Source organism: Moschus berezovskii, chromosome X (assembly GCF_049115385.1).
Source record: "Moschus berezovskii isolate FMDL1 chromosome X, NW_MosBer_1.0, whole genome shotgun sequence".
In the NCBI taxonomy this organism is placed as follows: domain Eukaryota; kingdom Metazoa; phylum Chordata; class Mammalia; order Artiodactyla; family Moschidae; genus Moschus; species Moschus berezovskii.
The window spans coordinates 67,651,412-67,670,948 of NC_142488.1; the positions used below are offsets into that span (position 1 = coordinate 67,651,412).

General features: G+C 37.3%; 1 protein-coding gene across 1 annotated transcript in view; it reads right to left on the reverse strand.

Moving 5' to 3' along the window:
* LOC129563931 (fibronectin type III domain containing protein 3C1-like) overlaps positions 1 to 19,537 on the reverse strand; it is a 73,619-nt gene that overhangs the window by 40,010 nt on the left and 14,072 nt on the right. The window contains exons 9-21 of the mRNA XM_055437610.2: positions 18,064 to 18,123; positions 17,588 to 17,726; positions 17,010 to 17,063; positions 16,425 to 16,546; positions 16,166 to 16,340; positions 15,335 to 15,421; positions 14,971 to 15,109; positions 14,308 to 14,376; positions 13,784 to 13,902; positions 13,554 to 13,659; positions 11,534 to 11,640; positions 11,224 to 11,337; positions 9,819 to 9,968 (exon numbers count right to left, since the gene is read on the reverse strand). Of these exons, the coding sequence (XP_055293585.2) occupies positions 9,819 to 9,968; positions 11,224 to 11,337; positions 11,534 to 11,640; positions 13,554 to 13,659; positions 13,784 to 13,902; positions 14,308 to 14,376; positions 14,971 to 15,109; positions 15,335 to 15,421; positions 16,166 to 16,340; positions 16,425 to 16,546; positions 17,010 to 17,063; positions 17,588 to 17,726; positions 18,064 to 18,123 (1,441 nt within the window). The remainder of the gene's footprint in view (positions 1 to 9,818; positions 9,969 to 11,223; positions 11,338 to 11,533; positions 11,641 to 13,553; positions 13,660 to 13,783; positions 13,903 to 14,307; positions 14,377 to 14,970; positions 15,110 to 15,334; positions 15,422 to 16,165; positions 16,341 to 16,424; positions 16,547 to 17,009; positions 17,064 to 17,587; positions 17,727 to 18,063; positions 18,124 to 19,537) is intronic.

Below are 19,537 nucleotides of genomic sequence, written 5' to 3' on the forward strand. Positions count from 1 at the left end.
GATGTCCATCTGCAGATGAATGGATAAGAAAGCTGTGGTACATTTACACAATGGAGTATTTTTAGCCATCAAAAAGAATGCATTTGAATCAGTTCTAATGAGGTGGATGAAACTGGAGCCTATTATACAGAGTGAAGTAAGCCAGAAAGAAAAACACCAATACAGTATACTAATGCATATATATGGAATATAGAAAGATGCAAATGATAACCCTGTATACGAGACAGCAAGAGAGACACAGATGTATAGAACAGTCTTTGGGACTCTGTGGGAGAGGGTGAGGGTGGGATGATTTTGGAGAATGGCATTGAAACTGTATATTATCATATGTGAAATGAATTGCCAGTCCAAGTTCGATGCATGACACAGGATGCTTGGGGCTGGTGTACTGGATGAACCAGAGGGATGGGATGGGGAGGGAGGTGGGAGGGGGTTCAAGATGGGGAACTTATGTACACCTGGGGCAGATTCATGTCAATGTATGGCAAAACCAATACAATAATGTAAAGTAATTAGCCTCCTATTAAAATAAATAAAAAAAAAACCTATATATTATCATATGTGAAATGAATTGCCGGTCCAGATTTTATGCATGATACAGAGTGCTCGGGGCTGGTGCACTGGGATGTCTCAGAGGGATGATAGGGGGAGCGAGGTGGGAGGGGGGTTAAAAATGGGGAACACATGTACACTCAGGACGGATTCATGTCAATGTATGGCAAAACCAATATAGTATTGTAAAGTAATTAGCCTCCAATTAAAATAAAAAAAGAAATGAGAACTAATTAAACTTAGAAGAGTTTTCACAGTGAAGGAAACTATAAACAATGTAAAAAGGCAACCATCAAATGGGAGAAATTAATAGCAAATGAAACTGACAAAGGATTAATCTCCAAAATATACAAGCAGTTCATGCAGCTCAATACCAGAAAAACAAACAATGTAATGAAAATTGGGCAGAAGGCCTAAACAGACATTTCTCCAGAGACGACATACCAATGGCCAATAAATACGTGAAAAGATGCTCAACACCACTCCTTATTCAGTTCAGGCGCTCAGTCGTGTCCGACTCTTTGCAACCCCATGAACCGCATCACTCCAGGCCTCCATGTCCATCACCAACTCTGGGAGTTTACCCAAACTCATGTCCATTGAGTCGGTGATGCCATCCAACCATCTCATCCTCTGTCATCACCTTTTCCTCTGGCCCTCAATCTTTCCCAACATCAGGGTCTTTTCAAATGAGTCAGTTCTTTGCATCAGGTGGCCAAAGTATTGGAGTTTCAGCTTCAACATCAGTCCTTCCAATGAACACCCAGGACTGATCTCCTTTAGGATGGGCTGGTTGGATCTCTTTGCAGTCCAAGGGACTCTCAAGAGTCTTCTCCAACACCACAGTTCAAATGCATCAATTCTTCTGCGCTCAGCTTTCTTTATAGTCCAACTCTCACATCCATACATGACTACTGGAAAAACCATAGCCTTGACTAGACGGACCTTTGTTGGGAAAGAAACGTCTCTGCTTTTTAATATGCTGTCTAGGTTGGTCATAGCTTTTTTTCCAAAGAGTAAGCATCTTTTAATTTCATGGCTGCAGTCTCCATCTTCAGCAATTTTGGAGCCCCTACAAAATAAAGTCAGCCACTGTTTCCCCATATATTTGCCATCAAGTGTTGGGACTGGATGCCATGACCTTAGTTTTCTGAATGTTGAACTTTAGAGAGATGCAAATCAAAACTATAATGAGGTATCACCTCACACCAGTCAGAATGGCCATCATAAAAAAATCTACAAACAATAAATGCTGGAGAGGATTTAGAGAAAAGGGGACCCCCTTTCACTGTTGGTAGGTATGTAAATTGATATAGTCTCTATGGAGAACAGTATAGAAATTCCTTAAATAATTAGCAATAAATCTATCATATGACCCAGCAATCCCATTCCTCAGCATATACCCTGAGAAAACCATAATTCAAAAATTTACATGGACACCAATGTTCACTGCAGCACTATTTACAATAGCCATGACATGGAAGCTACCCATATGTCTATTGACAGATTAACAGATAAAGAAGATGTGGTACATATATAGAATGAAATATTAGCCATAAAAGGAATGTATTTGAGTCAGTTAAACTGAGGCTTCTGAACCTAGAGACTGTTATACAGAGTGAAGTAAGTTAGATAAAAACAAATATTGTATATTAACACATGTGTATGGAATCCAGAAAGTGGTACTGATGAACATATTTGCAGGGCAGGAATAGAGACACTGATGTAGAGAGTGGACTTGTGGACACTGTGGGGAAGGGGGAGAGTGGGATGAATTGAGAGAGTATCATTGAAACATATATGTTATCATGCATAAAATAGATAACTAGTGGAAAGTTGCTGTGTAACACTGGAAGCTCAGCCAGGTGATCTTTGATGACCTAAAGGAGTGGGATGAAGGGGTGGGAGGGAAGTTCAAGAGGGTGAGGATATATGTATCCTTATGACTGATTCATGTTGTTGTGTGACAGAAACCAACATAACACCATAAAGCAATTATCCTCCAAATAAAAATAAAATAAAAACAAAATAAATTATTGGAGTATAACTGATTTATAATGTTGTGTGTTAGTTTCAGGTGTACAGCAGAGTGATGCAATTATGCATATACTTATATTCATTGTTTTCCTGATACTTTATCCATATAGGTTATTACAGAATATTGAGTAGATTTCCCTATGCTATATAGTAGGTACTTATTGGTTATCTATTTTAAATATAGTAGTATGTATTTGTTAATCCCAACCTCCTAATTTATCTTTTTCTGCTTATTTTCCCCTTTGGTACACATTGGTTTCTTTTCAGAATTTCTGAGTCTGTTTCTATTTTCTAAATAAGATCATTCATATCATTTTTTTAGATGCCACATGTAGCTGTTATCATATGATATTTGTCTTTGTCTGACTTTACTGTATGATAACTTCTAGGTCCTTCCATGTTGTACAAATATCATTACTTCATTTGTTTTGATGACTCAGTGTTAATAATACTCCATTTTATCTATATCTATGGCATCTGGTCCCATCACTTCATGGGAAATAGATGGAAAAACAGTGGAAACAGTGTCAGACTTTATTTTTTTGGGCTCCAAATGGACGCTGATTGCAGCCATGAAATTAAAAGACGCTTACTCCTTGGAAGGAAAGTTATGACCAACCTTGATAATATATTAAAAAGCAGAGACATTACTTTGCCAACAAAGGTCCGTCTAGTCAAGGCTATGGTTTTTCCCGTGGTCATGTATGGATGTGAGAGTTGGACTGTGAAGAAAGCTGATCGCCGAAGAATTGATGCTTTTGAACTGTGGTGTTGGAGAAGACTCTTGAGAGTCCCTTGTACCGCAAGGAGATCCAACCAGTCCAATCTAAGGGAGATCGATACTGGGTGTTCATTGGAAGGACTGATGCTAAAGCTGAAACTGCAATACTGTGGCCACCTCATGCGATGAGTTGACTCACTGGAAAAGACTCTGATGCTGGGAAAGGTTGGGAGTGGGAGGAGAAGGGGACCACCAAGAATGAGATGGCTGGATGGCATCACCGACTCTGTGGACATGAGTTTGCGTGAACTCCGGGAGTTGGTGATGGACAGGGAGGCCTGGCGTGCTGTGATTCATGGGGTCGCGGAGAGTCGGACACGACTGAGCGACTGAACTGAACTGAACTGACTGATATCTATCTATATACCACATCTTGTTTATCTTATTCATCGGTTGACAGACATTTAGGTTGCTTCCATGTCTTGGCTTTTGCAGTGAATATTGGTATCCCTGTATCCTTTTGAACTATGGTTTTCTCTGGATATATGTCCAGAAATGGGATTGCTGGATCATATGGTAGCTCTGTTTTTAGTTTTTAAAGGAACCTCCATACTGTTCTCCATAGTGGTTGTACCAGTTTGCATTCCCAGCAGAAGTGTAGGGGGATTCCCTCTTCTTCACACCCTCTCCAGCATTTATTGTTTGTAGACATTTTGATGATGGCCATTTTGACCGGTGTGAGCTGATCCCTCTTTGTGGTTTTGATTTGCATGGCACTCATCTCACACGCTAGTAAAGTCATGCTCAAAATTCTCCAAGCCAGGCTTCAGCAATATGTAAACCGTGAACTCCCAGATGTTCAAGCAGGTTTTAGAAAAGGCAGAGGCACCAGAGATCAAATTGCCAACATCCGCTGGATCATGGAGAAAGCAAGAGAGTTCCAGAAAAACATCTATTTCTGCTTCATTGACTATGCCAAAGCCTTTGACTTTGTCGGTCACAATAAACTGTGGAACATTCTGAAAGAGATGGGAATCCCAGACCACCTGACCTGCCTCTTGAGAAACCTGTATGCAGGTCAGGAAGCAACAGTTAGAACTGGACATGGAACAACAGACTGGTTCCAAATAGGAAAAGGTGTACGTCAGGGTTGTATATTGTCACCTTGCTTATTTAACCTGTATGCAGAGTACATCATGAGGAATGCTGGGCTGGAAGAAGCACAAGCTGGAATCAAGATTGCTGGGAGAAATATCAATAACCTCAGATATGCAGATGACACCACCCTTATGGCAGAAAGTGAAGAGGAACTCAAAAGCCTCTTGATGAAAGTGAAAGAGGAGAGTGAAAAGGTTGGCTTGAAGCTCAACATTCAGAAAACAAAGATCATGGCATCTGGTCCCATCACTTCATGGGAAATAGATGGAAAAACAGTGGAAACAGTGTCAGACTTTATTTTTTTGGGCTCCAAAATCACTGCAGATGCTGATTGCAGCCATGAAATTAAAAGACGCTTGCTCCTTGGAAGGAAAGTTATGACCAACCTAGATAGTATATTAAAAAGCAGAGACATTACTTTGCCAACCAAGGTCCGTCTAGTCAAGGCAATGGTTTTTCTCGTGGTCATGTATGGATGCGAGAGTTGGACTGTGAGGAAGGCTGATCGCCGAAGAATGGATGCTTTTGAACTGTGGTGTTGGAGAAGACTCTTGAGAGTCCCTTATACTGCAAGGAGATCCAACCAGTCCATTCTAAAGGAGATCAATCCTGGATGTTCATTGGAGGGACTGATGCTAAAGCTGAAACTGCAATACTTTGGCCACCTCATGCGACGAGTTGACTCACTGGAAAAGACTCTGATGCTGGGAAAGGTTGGGGGCGGGAGGAGAAGGGGACGACGGAGAATGAGATGGCTGGATGGCATCACCGACTCGATGGACATGAGTTTGAGTGTACTCCGGGAGTTGGTGATGGACAGGGAGGCCTGGCATGCTGTAATTCATGGGGTCACGGAGAGTCGGACATGACTGAGCGACTGAAATGAACTGAACTGAACTGAACTGAACTGAAGAATGAGTCACATTGAGCACCTTTTCAAGGGCTTGTTGGCTATCTGTATGTCTTTTTGGAGAAATGTCTATTGAGATCTTCTGCCCATTTTTTTGATTGTGTTGTTTACTTTTTTGATATTGAGCTGCATGAGCTATTTGTATATTTTTGAGATTAATCCCTTGTCAGTCCCTTGATTTACAAATATTTTCTCCCATCCTGCGGGTTTTTTTTTTTTCTTACCCTCATGGAAAACTCTTGATCTTGCCTTAAGTTCTGAAGAACAACTTTGCTGGGTAGAATATTCCTGGACTTCTTTCAGAGGAAGTTGTTACTGTATAGCTATAGTTTTGGTGAGCCTGTGGGAGGAAGTGAGCTCAGGACTCCTATGTCACTATCTTGAGTCAAAATCCCAATGTTTTTTATTTCCTTAAGTCCTAAACCTTCTTCTGTTATCTTTTCCTTTTTATTTAGAGTGCTTTCTGTAGATATTTTTTAGGGTAGTTTTGCTGGCAACAAATTCTTAGTTTTCCTTCATCTGAGAATGTCTTTATTTTCTTTTCATTCCTTAAGAATATTTTCTACTGGATATAGTTTGTAGTTGCCAATTCCTATCTACTTGAAAAACGTTGTGCCACTTCTTGCTGGTCTCCATGGTTTCAGATGTGGTATCTTTCATCATCTGGATTGATGTTCACCTATAAGTAGTGTACCATTTCTCTCTGGGTACTTTAAAGATATTTTTCTTTCTTTTTTGTTTCCAGAATTTAGTTAAATTGTGGCTTAGTTGTGTGGGTTTATTCAGGTTTGTATTATTTTGGACTTGTCCAGCTTTTAAAATCTTTTGGATTATGTTTTTTCCCAAAATTGGAATGCTTTTTATTGTTTTGTGAATAATTTTTTCATTCTTACTCTTTCTCTTCTCTCCTGCTGGGGTTTAATGATATGAACATTAGGTATTTTGTTATTTCATGTATCTCTGAAATCATTAATTTTTTTCTTTTTTTCTAAATCCTTCCTGGTGTTCAGAGTGGGTAAATTCTATTATCTGTCCTCAAGGTCACTGACTGTATCTTTTATCATCTCCACTCTACTATTAAGCCTATCCAATCAAGCTTTTGTTTTGTTATTGTATTAAGTTCTGTAATTTCCATTTGATTTTCTTCTACAACTTCTATTTCTTTGTTTAGATTTTTAATTTTTTTTCATTTGTTTCAGGATAACTCACAATTACTGGTCAGGATATTTTTTTGATGGCTGCTTAAACTCTTTTCAGATAACTCAAACCTCTGACTTACTTCAGAGTCCGTTTTTTTTTTTTTTGTCATTGAAGTTGTGATTTTCCTGGTTCTTGTTATGACAAATGATTGGACATTTTAAATATTATACTATGAGACCTAGGTCTCATTTAATCATATTTTAGTAGATTGTTTTTTAAAAAAACCAACAAAAAACAGATGGTGACTGCAGCCATGAAATTTAAAGAAGAAAAGCTATGACCAACCTAAACAGCATATTAAAAAACAGAAACATTACCAACAAAGGTCTGTCTAGTCAAAAGATATGGTTTTTCCAGTAGTCATGTATGGATGTGAGAGTTGTACTAGAAAGAAAGCTGAGCACAGAAGAATTGATGCATTTGAACTGTGGTGTTGAAGAAGACTCTTGAGAGTCCCTTGGACTGCAAGGAAATCAAACCAGTCAATCCTAAAGGAAATCAGTCCTGAATATTCATTGGAAGGACTGATGTTGAAGCTGAAACTCCAATACTTTGGCCACCTGATGCAAAGAACCGACTCATTGGAAAAGACCCTGATGCTCAGAAAGATTGAAGGCGGGAGGAGAAGGGGACAACAGAGGATGAGATGGTTGGATGGCATCACCAACCCAATGGACATTAGTTTGAGTAGGCTCTGGGAGTTGGTGATGGACAGGGAAGCCTGGCATGCTGCAGTCCATGGGGTTGTAAAGTGTCAGACATGACTGAGAGACTGAATTGAACTGAATTTAGTAGACTGTATCCCTCCAGAGGTATAGTGCAAAAGTTGGTTAGGGTGGAATTTCAGCTCTTGTCTAGGCCCCTTTGATTTCTTTCCAGCAAAAGTAGGGCAACTATTTATACTGCATCACTGTCTCTGAGTGTGGGTATAAGCTCAATTCCTCACTGGGTTGTGCTGATACCATGGAGAAGGGAAGTGCAGGACTAACACCTCTATTTAATCAGTGTGGAAGTGTAAACTCAGCTCCCATCTGGGTCTTAATGACACCAAGGGAAGAGAATGGGGAGACTGAGGCACCAAGTATCCTAGCTTTCTCAACACCTAGATCCCTCTCTAATGGCTGAGAAGATATGGAGACTGAGCTCTCCACTGGACCCTACTGACAGCAAGTGAAGGGGGGTGGGCCTGAGTGCTGACTAGCTCTGCTTCCCATATTGTCTTTCAGTCTCGGTGTAGGTAGGTGGACACATAAGTTCAGCTTCACTCTGGGTCTCAATGACACAGGAGCAGGAGGAAAGTAGAGAGCTAACTAGTCTGAATCATACCACTTTGTTCAATATGTTGCTGCTGGGTGTGGGTGGAGGCTGAGCTTGCCCACACTGAATTAGCTGCTGCCTGCTTCCACGAGAGAGGTATGGAAGACTCGAAGCTCCCTGCTTGGCCATACTGACACCAGTTAGCAGGGGAATGGAAGCAGAGTACTGCCTGCTTCTGCCAGGCAGAATATGGAAGATTAATTACCTGCTGCTACTGCTGCTAAGTCACTTCAGTCGTGTCTGACTCTGTGTGACCCCATAGACGGCCTCCTACCAGGCTCCCCCACCCCTGGGATTCTCCAGGCAAGAACACTGGCGTGGGTTGCCATTTCCTTCTCCAATTACCTGCTTGGCCCTGCCAAAACCGATACCGCTGGCTAGGGAATTTAGAGCATATTGCTTGCTTCTGGGGTAAATTGGATAGTCAGCTTCCTACTTGGCCTGGTGAAATTTCAGGGGTGGGGAAGGACAGGGATATGTGTAATTTTTCTGTTGATGTTTGGATGGAGTAAAGTGGGTATTGCGAACAATGTTTTCTTTTGTTAGGCTAATCTATTGCCAGTCATTTTGCTGGGGCTGGGGTGGAACAGACTTTTCTTGGAGTTTTTGTTCTGTCCTGTCCCTTTTGGAAATTTCGAGTTGGAGACTTCTCTCACACCCTTTTTGGGCTATATGGGAGATGATAAGGAAGTCCAGGAGCTCACCACTGTGTTATTTAAGTTGTGAGTTCCCCAGGAATTTTTTCCTTCCACATTTTTGTTTCTTTCCACCATTCAGTTTTCCTATGTTTGCTTGTTGTATTATGCTCAGGATTTTTTGGTTGTAAGACGGAAGACCTGGGAATTATGGGGGTACTCTGTCTTGGCTAGAAGCTAGTCCATTGATTTTTACCTCTCTAATATCTTTTAAATTAATTAATGTCTCACCATTAATGTCTGACCTACTACAGCAACTTTAATGTTCATAAACTCCCCTATTCTTTGAACTATTGTGGTGGCTGTCTAATAAATATATATTGTGAGAGCATTTTTCTAATACAAAAATAGGGGTATCCAAAAATATTACAAAGGATTCTTTTCTAAAAAAATACTTAACCGCCCCCCCCCCCAACTTCCAGTTATGAAAGGCAATCTGGACCATGCAGCTCAGGTGCCAGTATTAGGGTTCCTAGGATTTGATGGCTTAACACTATATGGACAACATATCAGGTAATTCTAAATGTAGGCTGTTTCCCCAAACCTTAAAGTTATATATTTTCTAATTCTAGTAGAAGATAAAGGGATCACTTCCACCTAGGGTATTCAGGGAAGCATTCATGCAGAAACTTGGCTTTATGGAACAAGATAGGCAGACAGCCAGTATGAACAAATGTACAAAACATACTTGGGGTGGCAGTAGACTTGTTTGTTTGGTATGGTTTATGCAGTTTTTCGTAATTAATGATAATTATCACTTTGGGTGCTTTTATAATATACAGATTAGTAGATCTCTGGATTAGAAAATTTGATTCAGTATGTCTGAGTGGAGGTTCAGAATTCAGTGTTTTATAAAAGCATTTCAAGTGAGTGTTAGTTCAGGGAAATTTGGGAAATATAGAACTGAAGAGAAAATAATGTCAGATCAAGTTGGAATAGAAAGTAGGTGCCATCATGTTGATGTTTGAAAGAAAACAACAAAATTCTGTAAAGCAATTATCCTTCAATTAAAAAACAAATAAATTCAAAAAGAGAAAGTAGGTGCCAGATTATGTGAGGCTTTAAAAGCAAGGTAAAGGAACCCAGAATGTTGTTGCTGGATATGATGAATATTTAAGATTTGGAAGTCTGTGACTCCCTTCTGGTCTTTACACTGGAAATAGTATATTATGAATGTGAATAGCATAGCTTAATACTTTGCTTACATTGGAAGAACTGTTAGGATTACCTGAACTCTGCAAAAATACATAGTGGCAGGAATGAGACCTTTAACTTCATAGCTCAGACAAGGGCCAGTGTAAATCAAGTGCATTGAATCTTCAGTTTGTCCCCACTCTAGTCTGTAACCAGTGATTTCAGCAACATTACATACAGGAATCTGAAAAATGCAACAAAAACAAAAAATTTAGCTCTTTCTGTAAGGAGTCACTATACTCAATACTATGGAAAGTAACAATATGATCCTTTCAGTGTCAAAGCCTATAATCTATTAAATGGAATGAAATATAGACAAGTACAGAAATAAACACAATGTTGAACAATATAGTTAACATTAAATGGCTCAACTAAAATTAAGAGAAAGAATTGGATAACCCAACATACTAGTGGGATCAAGCACAAAGCGCAGTACTCTCTGGCTTTTATACAGTGGTGTGAACAGATCAATCACTTATTATTATTTAAAAAAATTTTATTGTAATATAGTTGATTTATAATTGCTCATTTCAGGTGTACGGTAAGGTGATTCATATCTCTCTCTTTATATTTTAACATCCTCTTTTATTATAAGTAATCATTTATTATTATCAGACTAAAGATTTTTGTTAATGCTAAAAATTCTCTGCTAGAATTTGGGAAAAAAGGAAGAAAAAAATCAAAGATACCTAGGGGGCTTAATAACCAGGCCAATTCTTTTTGAGTTTGATTAGTTTGAAGGGGAAGATATTCAAATGGATGTACATTAAAAAAAAAAAAACTTCATTACTTCACAGTCACATTTCTTATGTGTCATACTGTGGTTATACGCGAACAAACTACCAGAGGTTTCCCAATGAAACTTAAAAAAAACTATAGGTTTAATTTTATTATCTCTTATTTTAGTTTTAAAAATTCAGTTGGTTGCATATTGATTGTCTCTTTGGCTTTCTAAATTTATTATCCTTCAGAAATACAAGATTTGGAAAGCGGGATCACCAAAGCCTTAGCCTTTCTAATAGCACTAGCAACAGGTCTTAGGTGTGTTCTATAACCATGGTCCAAGATTTATGGAACCCTAATCTACTGCAATACTTTGGCCACCTCATGCGACGAGTTGACTCACTGGAAAAGACTCTGATGCTGGGAAAGGTTGGGGGCGGGAGGAGAAGGGGACGACGGAGAATGAGATGGCTGGATGGCATCACCGACTCTGTGGACGAGTTTGAGTGAACTCCGGGAGTTGGTGATGGACAGGGAGGCCTGGCGTGCTGTGATTCATGGGGTCGCGGAGAGTCGGACACGACTGAGCGACTGAACTGAACTGAACTGAACTGAATCTAGACTCTGACTCCTTAGGGAGTTATAGACTTTAAAAGCAATTTCTAAATGAATTGCTGTGCTTTTATATCACCAAAATTAATAAACTGATAACGTACTTCCCAACTAACAACAACACAGGTTGGACTCTTGCAGGTTAGCACAGGTATACCACATTGAGTAGGAGGGCTTGGAACTGGAGCAGTTTCACATGTCACTGAATGAGATCCAGACTACAAATAAACACAAACAAATAAGCAGACAAATGATTGTGCAGGCATGTTCACTCCCCACCTTGATAAGAAGTAGAAGCATGTATTCATCCAAAGTGAAGTGAGCTACAAATGGTTAGCTGAACAATTTAGTTTCCCCAGATTTATTTGTTGCTTTTAACCAGAAACTGAATTCTCTAGGAATGAATTTACTCACTGTGCATCTCACTTCTGAGCCAGAATGCCCTTGTGCATCATCTTGGTTACCATTTGCCTTTTTGACATTTGTAAGTGCTTCAGAGTTTCCTTTTGTAGGAGAATTGTCTGTAAAGATATACAATTTTTTTTTATTTTTCTTTTTTAATTGATGAAAAATTATAATTTTGTGTTGATTTCTGCCATATAACAATGCAAATAAGTCATAATTATATGCTTTTCAGTTGCCAAGTCATGTCCAACTCTTCATGACCCCATGGACTTCAGCATGACAGGCTTCAGCATAATTATGCATGTACATATATGTATATATTTATATACACACATATATACCTTCCCGCTCTCTCCCCTCTCTCCTTTCCCCTCATCCCATCTCTCTGGGTCATCACAGAGTGCCAGACTAGGCTCCCTGTGTTATTTAGCAACTTCCTACTATCTGAAAAATATACAAAATTAACTTAAAAATTGCAAATTTTAAGGATGGTACTTAAAAACACAATTTAAGAAGATATGTTAAACATATAAGTTACTTTATGCTAGAGTAACAAAAAGCTCAAATTATACCAATTTGTGTTAGTTAACTTTTAAATTCCCAGACATTTACATTTTTTCTGATTTTAATTACCAAGAAATAGCTTTCTAGACATTATTTGATTTTGCACTAAAAGAAAACCATTTATTCTGTTTTAATAGATTTAATATTGAGTTGGCCAAAATGCTCATTTATTTTCTGTAAGGTGGCTCTAGTAGAGCTTAGTTGCCTTTAACTTCATTGAAAACAATTTTGTAAGCTTGTATTGTAACAGCTATCATATCAGCATGCATTAAAAAAGACTTAATGAAATTGGTGAGTTTTTGTAGCTATTTTAATGTTGAAGATGGAATAAAAAAACATTTCAGCATATTATGATTTATTATTTCTAAAAAGGTAAAAACACCAAAAAAGATTTGTGAAGTATATGGAGAAGATGCTGTGGCTGATTGAACATATCAAAAGTGGTTTGTGAAGTTTCTTGTTTGAGATTTCTTCCTCGACGATGCTACACAATTGGTAGACCAGCTGAAGTTGATAGGAATCAAATTGTAACATTAATTGAGAACAATCAGTGTTATACCATGTGGTAGATAGCTGACATACTCCAAATATTCAAATCAAGTGTTGAAAATCATTCACACCAGCTTGGTTATGTTAATCGCTTTGATGTTTGGGGTCCACAAAAGTTAAGTGGAAAAAAACCTTCTTGATCATAATTCCTCACATGATTCTGTATTTAAACATAATGAAAACATTCCGTTTTAAAAACAGATTGTGATGGGTGATGAAAAGTGGATACTGTACAATAATATGGAATGGAAGAGATCATGAGGTAAGTTAAATGAACCACCACCAACCACACCAAAGGCCAGTTTTCATCCAAAGAAGGTGATGTGTACATGGTAGGATTGGAAGGGAGTCCTGTATTACGAGTTCCTTCTGGAAAGCCAAACAATTAATTCCAATAAGTACTGCTCCCAATTAGACCAACTAAAAGCCACACTTGATGAAAAGCACCAGAATTAATCAACAGAAAACATATAATCTTCCATCAGTATAACACAATACTGCACGTTTCTTTGATGACCAGGCAAAAACAGTTACAGCTTGTCTGGGAAGTCCTAATTCATCTGCTATATTTACCAGACATTTCACCTTCAGATTTCCATTTATTTCAGTGTTTATAAAATTCTCTTAATGGAAAAAATTTCAATTCCCTGGAATTGGCACCTGAAACCGTCTTTTGCTCAAAAAGAAAGTTTTGGGAAGATGGAGTTACGAAGTTGCCTGAAAAATGGCAGAAGGCAGTGGAACAAAAAGGTGAACATGTTGTTCAATAAAGTTCTAGGTAAAAATGAAAAATGTGTATTTAATTTTTACTTAAAACCAAAGAAACTTTTTGGCCAACTGAATATATCAATATAAAAATCAGAAGTTACAAAACAGGAAATTTAGGTCAGTAATTCAAACACAGAAGAAGTCTTACTGCATTGGATGTTGGTTTCTTTGGACTGCACTTTACCATTCAAGGGTGGAGGACAGCAAGATGCAGGAGAAAGATTAGGTGTCTGAACAGTCAATGTATCTGAAGGCTAAGAAAAATACAAAGTACCTTATGGCTACTGAATTCAAGTTTAGTTTTGTAAAACATTTAGTAATATTATACAGTTCATTTCAATACTCAATTTAAAAGCTTTTCTTTCTCTCTTTTCTCACCTGGCTATGGCCTATAGGTGAAGTGCAAAAGACTCTTAATTTATATGTCGTACCAGGTTGCAGGTGATTGTATAGAAATTCCCTTGTGGTTCCACTGTAGATTATGTTCCAGAAATTCACTGAAGGAATAGAAGCAAATTTGTCAAGTTTTTATAGGTAGCTTATAAATCTTATCTCATGTGTATGCCATTTAGGAAGTTAACTACTGTCCAATCACCTATTTACAGTAATTAATTATATTCCCCATAGAATTAACCATAACATCATACTAGATCAGTTAGTAAATATGATTTGTTATCAAAAACTGGAGAAATCCAAGTAAGTTCTGGGGTTTAGTTAATAGTATTATACCAGTGGCAATTTCCTGGCTTTGATAATTGCTCTATGATATTGCACTAAGATACTAATATTAGGAGAAGCTAAGTGAAGGTTGCACATGGGAATTCTCTATACTATTTTTTGCAGCTTCTAGGCAAGTCTAAAATTATTTCAGAATGAAACCTTAAAAAATCATGATGCCTTACCATCCAAATTCTCCCTAACTTCTAAACTGTAACTTGAAATATTTGTCCCACCATTATCTTCGGGTGGTTCTGAAAAAGAGAAATAAAATTAAAATTATTCTTGAGTAAACTTAAAAGTCTTTCATTGCAATGTTATCTCATAAATTAAGATTTTTCATGGAAGAAAAATGCAAACATGAAATTTAATAGGATATTAATATTCAGTATTAATAAAGATCATAAGAACATAATCAAATTACATTATTAGAATGTTACTTAAGTAACATTTTAAAGTTCTTTGGAAGAGACTGAAATGCTGATTGTATGTAACTTAAAGCGGATTTTTCCAGTTTAGAGACAAAATAATTTGTATATTATCTTGTCAAGTTGATATTTATCATCAGTGTGTCCTACTTAAGCCTCTATATTAGAAATAATCTTACTTGTAATAACCATAATTTTAAAGGCTCATATAAAGGTCAGTAATTTGTTCATATGTGAATTAATGAGATAGCAATAGAGAACAAGAAAAAAAAACAGAGTTCATAATGGAACGTTTATATGGTAAAATATTTTACAAATGATTAAGAGACTACTTTGTAAAGCTGAGGGCAATTAGAGGAAGATTTTTTTCTCAATAGTTGATATTTAGAGCAAGTTTTAAAATAGAAAAACATTACTTACCCCATCCAATTTTTACTCTGTGTGCATGGATCTTTCCCTTTATATATGGTTTTTTAGGGGCTCCAGGCTTATCTGGACAGGTAGCATATTTTACTTCTTTACTGGGGTTGCTTCTTCCTTCTCTATTGCAGGCAAAGATCTGCTTGAGTAAAAGAGAATACTTTGGTTGACCATTGGGAATAAATTTGTGATTTGAAAATGTCCAGTTTGCAAATAACACTGTAAAGCAAGTTATTTGAAAATTTCTGAGAACTAAATACAAAAAGGTTTCATTTCAACCCCAAAAGACACTCATTTTTATCTTTAGTGAAGTGTATACTTTTATATTAAAATATGATACAAATTATAACTTATAGCCACATACCCTGAACTTGTATGTAGTACTTCTCTGAAGATTTCTTATAGTGCATGAAAGATCTTCTCCATTGTATTGAGGTTTAAAACCCAACCCCTGGAAATGAAAGACAATGGATTTAAGAATTAGACAGGCCTGGGTTCAAGTTCCAACTTCAAATTATTTTCCATCTGAGTGGTCCTGAGAAAGCCCCTTAGACTCTGAAATTCAGTTTTTCTGTATTAAAAAAAAATAGAGATAATTTCTACTTTAAAGGGATCCTTTTTCAGGATGTAATGAGATAATGTATATGAAGGCACTTAACATATTACTTACACAAAAAATCTAAATATTAGTTGTTTTATTTAAAATGTGGTAAAATATACATAACATAAAAGTTACAGTTGCTTTTAAGTTGACTAGTCTATTCAATATAGACTTGAAAGTTCAGAATGGAATGAAACAATTTGCCCTCCACCCACATCAAGGATTCAGGGAGATGAGGAAATGGCTTGCCCTGGTGAAGTATGTAGGAGATCTGTGTGACCATGCAAGTTTGTCCAGGATAGGTGCAAAGTTGAAGAACTAACACACTTCTCTGAGTCTCTGTTCTGTTGTTACGGCTGTTGCTGTTTCTAACTTATTTGTAGGGACTTGGGTACCTTAAGATCTCCCTGTATAGGCTTGCTTAACCTTGGCTCTGCACTGGTCCCATCCAGAACACTGAGACTCAGGAATCATGTACTTTGATCAAAGTAAATTAATTAAATTGATAAAATCTTATTTTTTTCAGAGTAAAATGCATATAAAGTATACCTAAGACTGAAGTTGAAGACTAAAAGATATGAAAGAAAAACTTACAAATCCTGCTTCCTCCATTTCTAGTACATAAGTAAGACTGTCATTTGGATTTGTGTTAGTTGGGGCACACCATTCTAGTGACAAATTACAGATTCCTGCTTCTTTCAGCTTAGGGGGTGAAGGTGTTGGAGGCATAGTTCCTGATGTGTGGAAGACTGCTATTCCACTGAAATCACTGAAAAATAAATGAAGATGGAAAAATTAGTTTCAAGTTCTTATTGAAGTATAGACTTTTAAATATTGTAGTAGTTCAATGTACCTCAAGCCGAACTTGTTTTTTGCAGCTAATCTGAATGAATATTTTGTAGAAGCATTCAGCTTAAGGATCTTGTGCTGTTTCATGGTACCTATATAGCAACTTTTGAAGTCTTCACCTTTGCCCTTAATAATATACATAAAATATTAGAACATTGTCAGTTCAGTTCAGTCACTCAGTCGTGTCCGACTCTTTGCGACCCCATGAATCACAGCACGCCAGGCCTCCCTGTCCATCACCAACTCCCGGAGTTCACTCAAGCTCATGTCCATGAGAGTCAGTGATGCCATCCAGCCATCTCATTCTCTGTCGTCCCCTTCTCCTCCCGCCCCCAATCCTTCCCAGCATCAGTCTTTTCCAGTGAGTCAACTCGTCGCATGAGGTGGCCAAAGTTTCAGCTTTAGCATCAGTCCTTCCAATGAACACCCAGGATTGATCTCCTTTAGAATGGACTGGTTGGATCTCCTTGCAGTCCAAGGGACTCTCAAGAGTCTTCTCCAGCACCACAGTTCAATAAAATGTTTCAAATAAGAATTCATAATATTAATAATTTACAAATATGTGCTTTAAAAAAGTAAAACTTCTTACTTCATCCCATTCCAAAAAGAAGCTGTTTATTTTGGAACCATTGCCATTGGAACCCTAAAAATATCAGAAAGATAAAATTATGATGAGCTATTTTTACACAGTATACCCACCCACCCACATGTATATATGACTAAAGTAAAAGAAATCACTGTAAAATTAATCTGTTTGCATTTTATTTTTGAAGTAATTCAGATATTAAAGTTAAAATATACTTTTTACAGTCTATAGGACTTGCCAAATTTTATATTTTGTTGTGCTTCCTAAATTTTATGCAAGGAAGAAGTTAGTACGTAAAGTAAATTAAGAGGAAGACTTACTGGTAACCACAATTAAAAATGTATTTAAGTTATAGAAATTGACATTTCAACTTTCATTAGTTATTGAAATTCTGATTGACATTTATCATTTACTTGATGCTCTATATAGACAGAGAAAGATGATTATGGAGATGGAAAAGTGCTAGGGAAATGGGTCAGATGAAGCATGCAAAATTTCATATTTAACATTCAAGACAAAGTAGAAAGAATGTTTTTAAATTAAAAAACATTTTGAGGTACTTTTGGCAGTAAAATCCTTACTTTCCACTGTAAATTCAGGCTGCTTTTGGATCGGTTAATCAGTTTGGGTGCAAGTGGAGGGTCTGGTTTGCAACCTCGAGTTGTGAAGCTAACCACTTCAGACACAGTTCTGTGTGCTGAGCCTCTTACAGTTGTAATTCTAAAAATGTAATGACAACTGTTGTAAGCATTCAAATATTTATCCTAACATATGTACTAAATTGCATTACTTAGGAGCTAATTATAAAAGTTTTTCCAATTGAACGAAGCTGTATCCTTGCAAATAATGGCTCCCAAACCACCCTCTTAACCTGTTTTAAATGAAAGAAAGTGAACTAATGCTGGATTTGTAGGGGCTTGTTTTGAAACTTGAATGAAAGACCACTCTTAGCAAGTAGCAAGGCTGACTATGGGAATCATAGGTAGTGAACTGATACAGACTCAGGAGTGGGACTGGCTGTATGATGGAGGGAGGTTGTGTAGGATGGAGTACTTACCTTACAAAATAGGCCATGAATGGCTGTAGATCAAGTAGAGTAAATGTAAATTCATCACCGCTGTGGAGATAACCTTTGATTATAACAGATCTCACACACATTTAAAAGCTAAGCAACAATCTTGTATATTCAACTGATAAAGAAGCACAATTCTCTCCTTGAAGTTTAGACAACTTTAACAGATTTTATAAGAATGCAAAATACATGATATTAATAATTCAAAATCCTTTACTTGCATGCCAAGTTAATATACCTCTAGAAAGTGGAATTTTGTTTTATTGCTACAGCTTCTTCACACTGTAATAAGACAGATTTGTCTTTAACTAGCTTATTTTAAATTGTGTTCATATGAAAAGCCTCAAAGACACCATGCATCGTGCAATTTATTTGTTCACACAGAGCAGTCTTGATGCTGGGAAAGGTTGGGGGTGGGAGGAGAAGGGGACGACAGAGAATGAGATGGCTGGATGGCATCACCGACTCTATGGACATGAGTTTGAGTGAACTCCGGGAGTTGGTGATGGACAGGGAGGCCTGGCGTGCTGTGATTCATGAGGTCACAGAGAGTCAGACACGACTGAGCGACTGAACTGAACTGAACCACCTCAAGGAGCTTCCTGAGCTTCTAAACCCTGAAATAGCCTCTGGAAAGAGCTAAAAGATTGTTACTTCTAAGCAAAGCCCTATGCTTCTAAGTGAAGGTCTATCAAGGTTGTAGGGTGATAAGAGAAATAGACAAAAGTATATTTTTATAAAAAGCAATGACTTTTGTGGAATACACGATGTCAGAAATGACTATTATGTAAATTCATGCAAAACTTAATTTTATACATAGCTTTTCATCACATTTTACATCTTTTCATCACTCTACTCAATATAGAATATTGTGTATTATAATTTTGTACACCAGGGGCAGATTCATGTCAATGTATGGCAAAACCAATACAATAATGTAAAGTAAATAGCCTCCAATTAAAATAAATAAATTAAAATAAAAATTTTCTAGTTGTTAATTATAAAAGAAATAAATCTGTACGTAATCAATTACATTTAAATTTTCACTTCGAGTCGCTGAATAAAGATGACAAATTCTAGCAAATAAAATTTAAAATGTTTATGATTTTTAAAGTGCTGTAAGACAGCTCGAGATCTCTGACCTATTTCTTGCCTAGTTGTTTAGTAGGCAAAATGACTTCTCTTTCTTTCCTGTGTAGGATTTCCTTTCCATAGTGCCTCTCTCAGCTTGTTCTCTTTCAGATTGCATGTCCCTATTCAGTTGAGAAGGTGTTGGAAGTGTTTGGTTATGCTCTTACTGTGTCCTCCATTGTATTGTCTCTAGTACTGGTTCTATCTTCTAAGCATATTCCTAAACTCATTCTCCTGCTGTCATGTGACGAGTGCTCAGTTGCTCAGTTATATCTGACTCTTTGCAACCCCATGGACTGTAGCCCACCAGACTCCTCTGTCCAAGAGA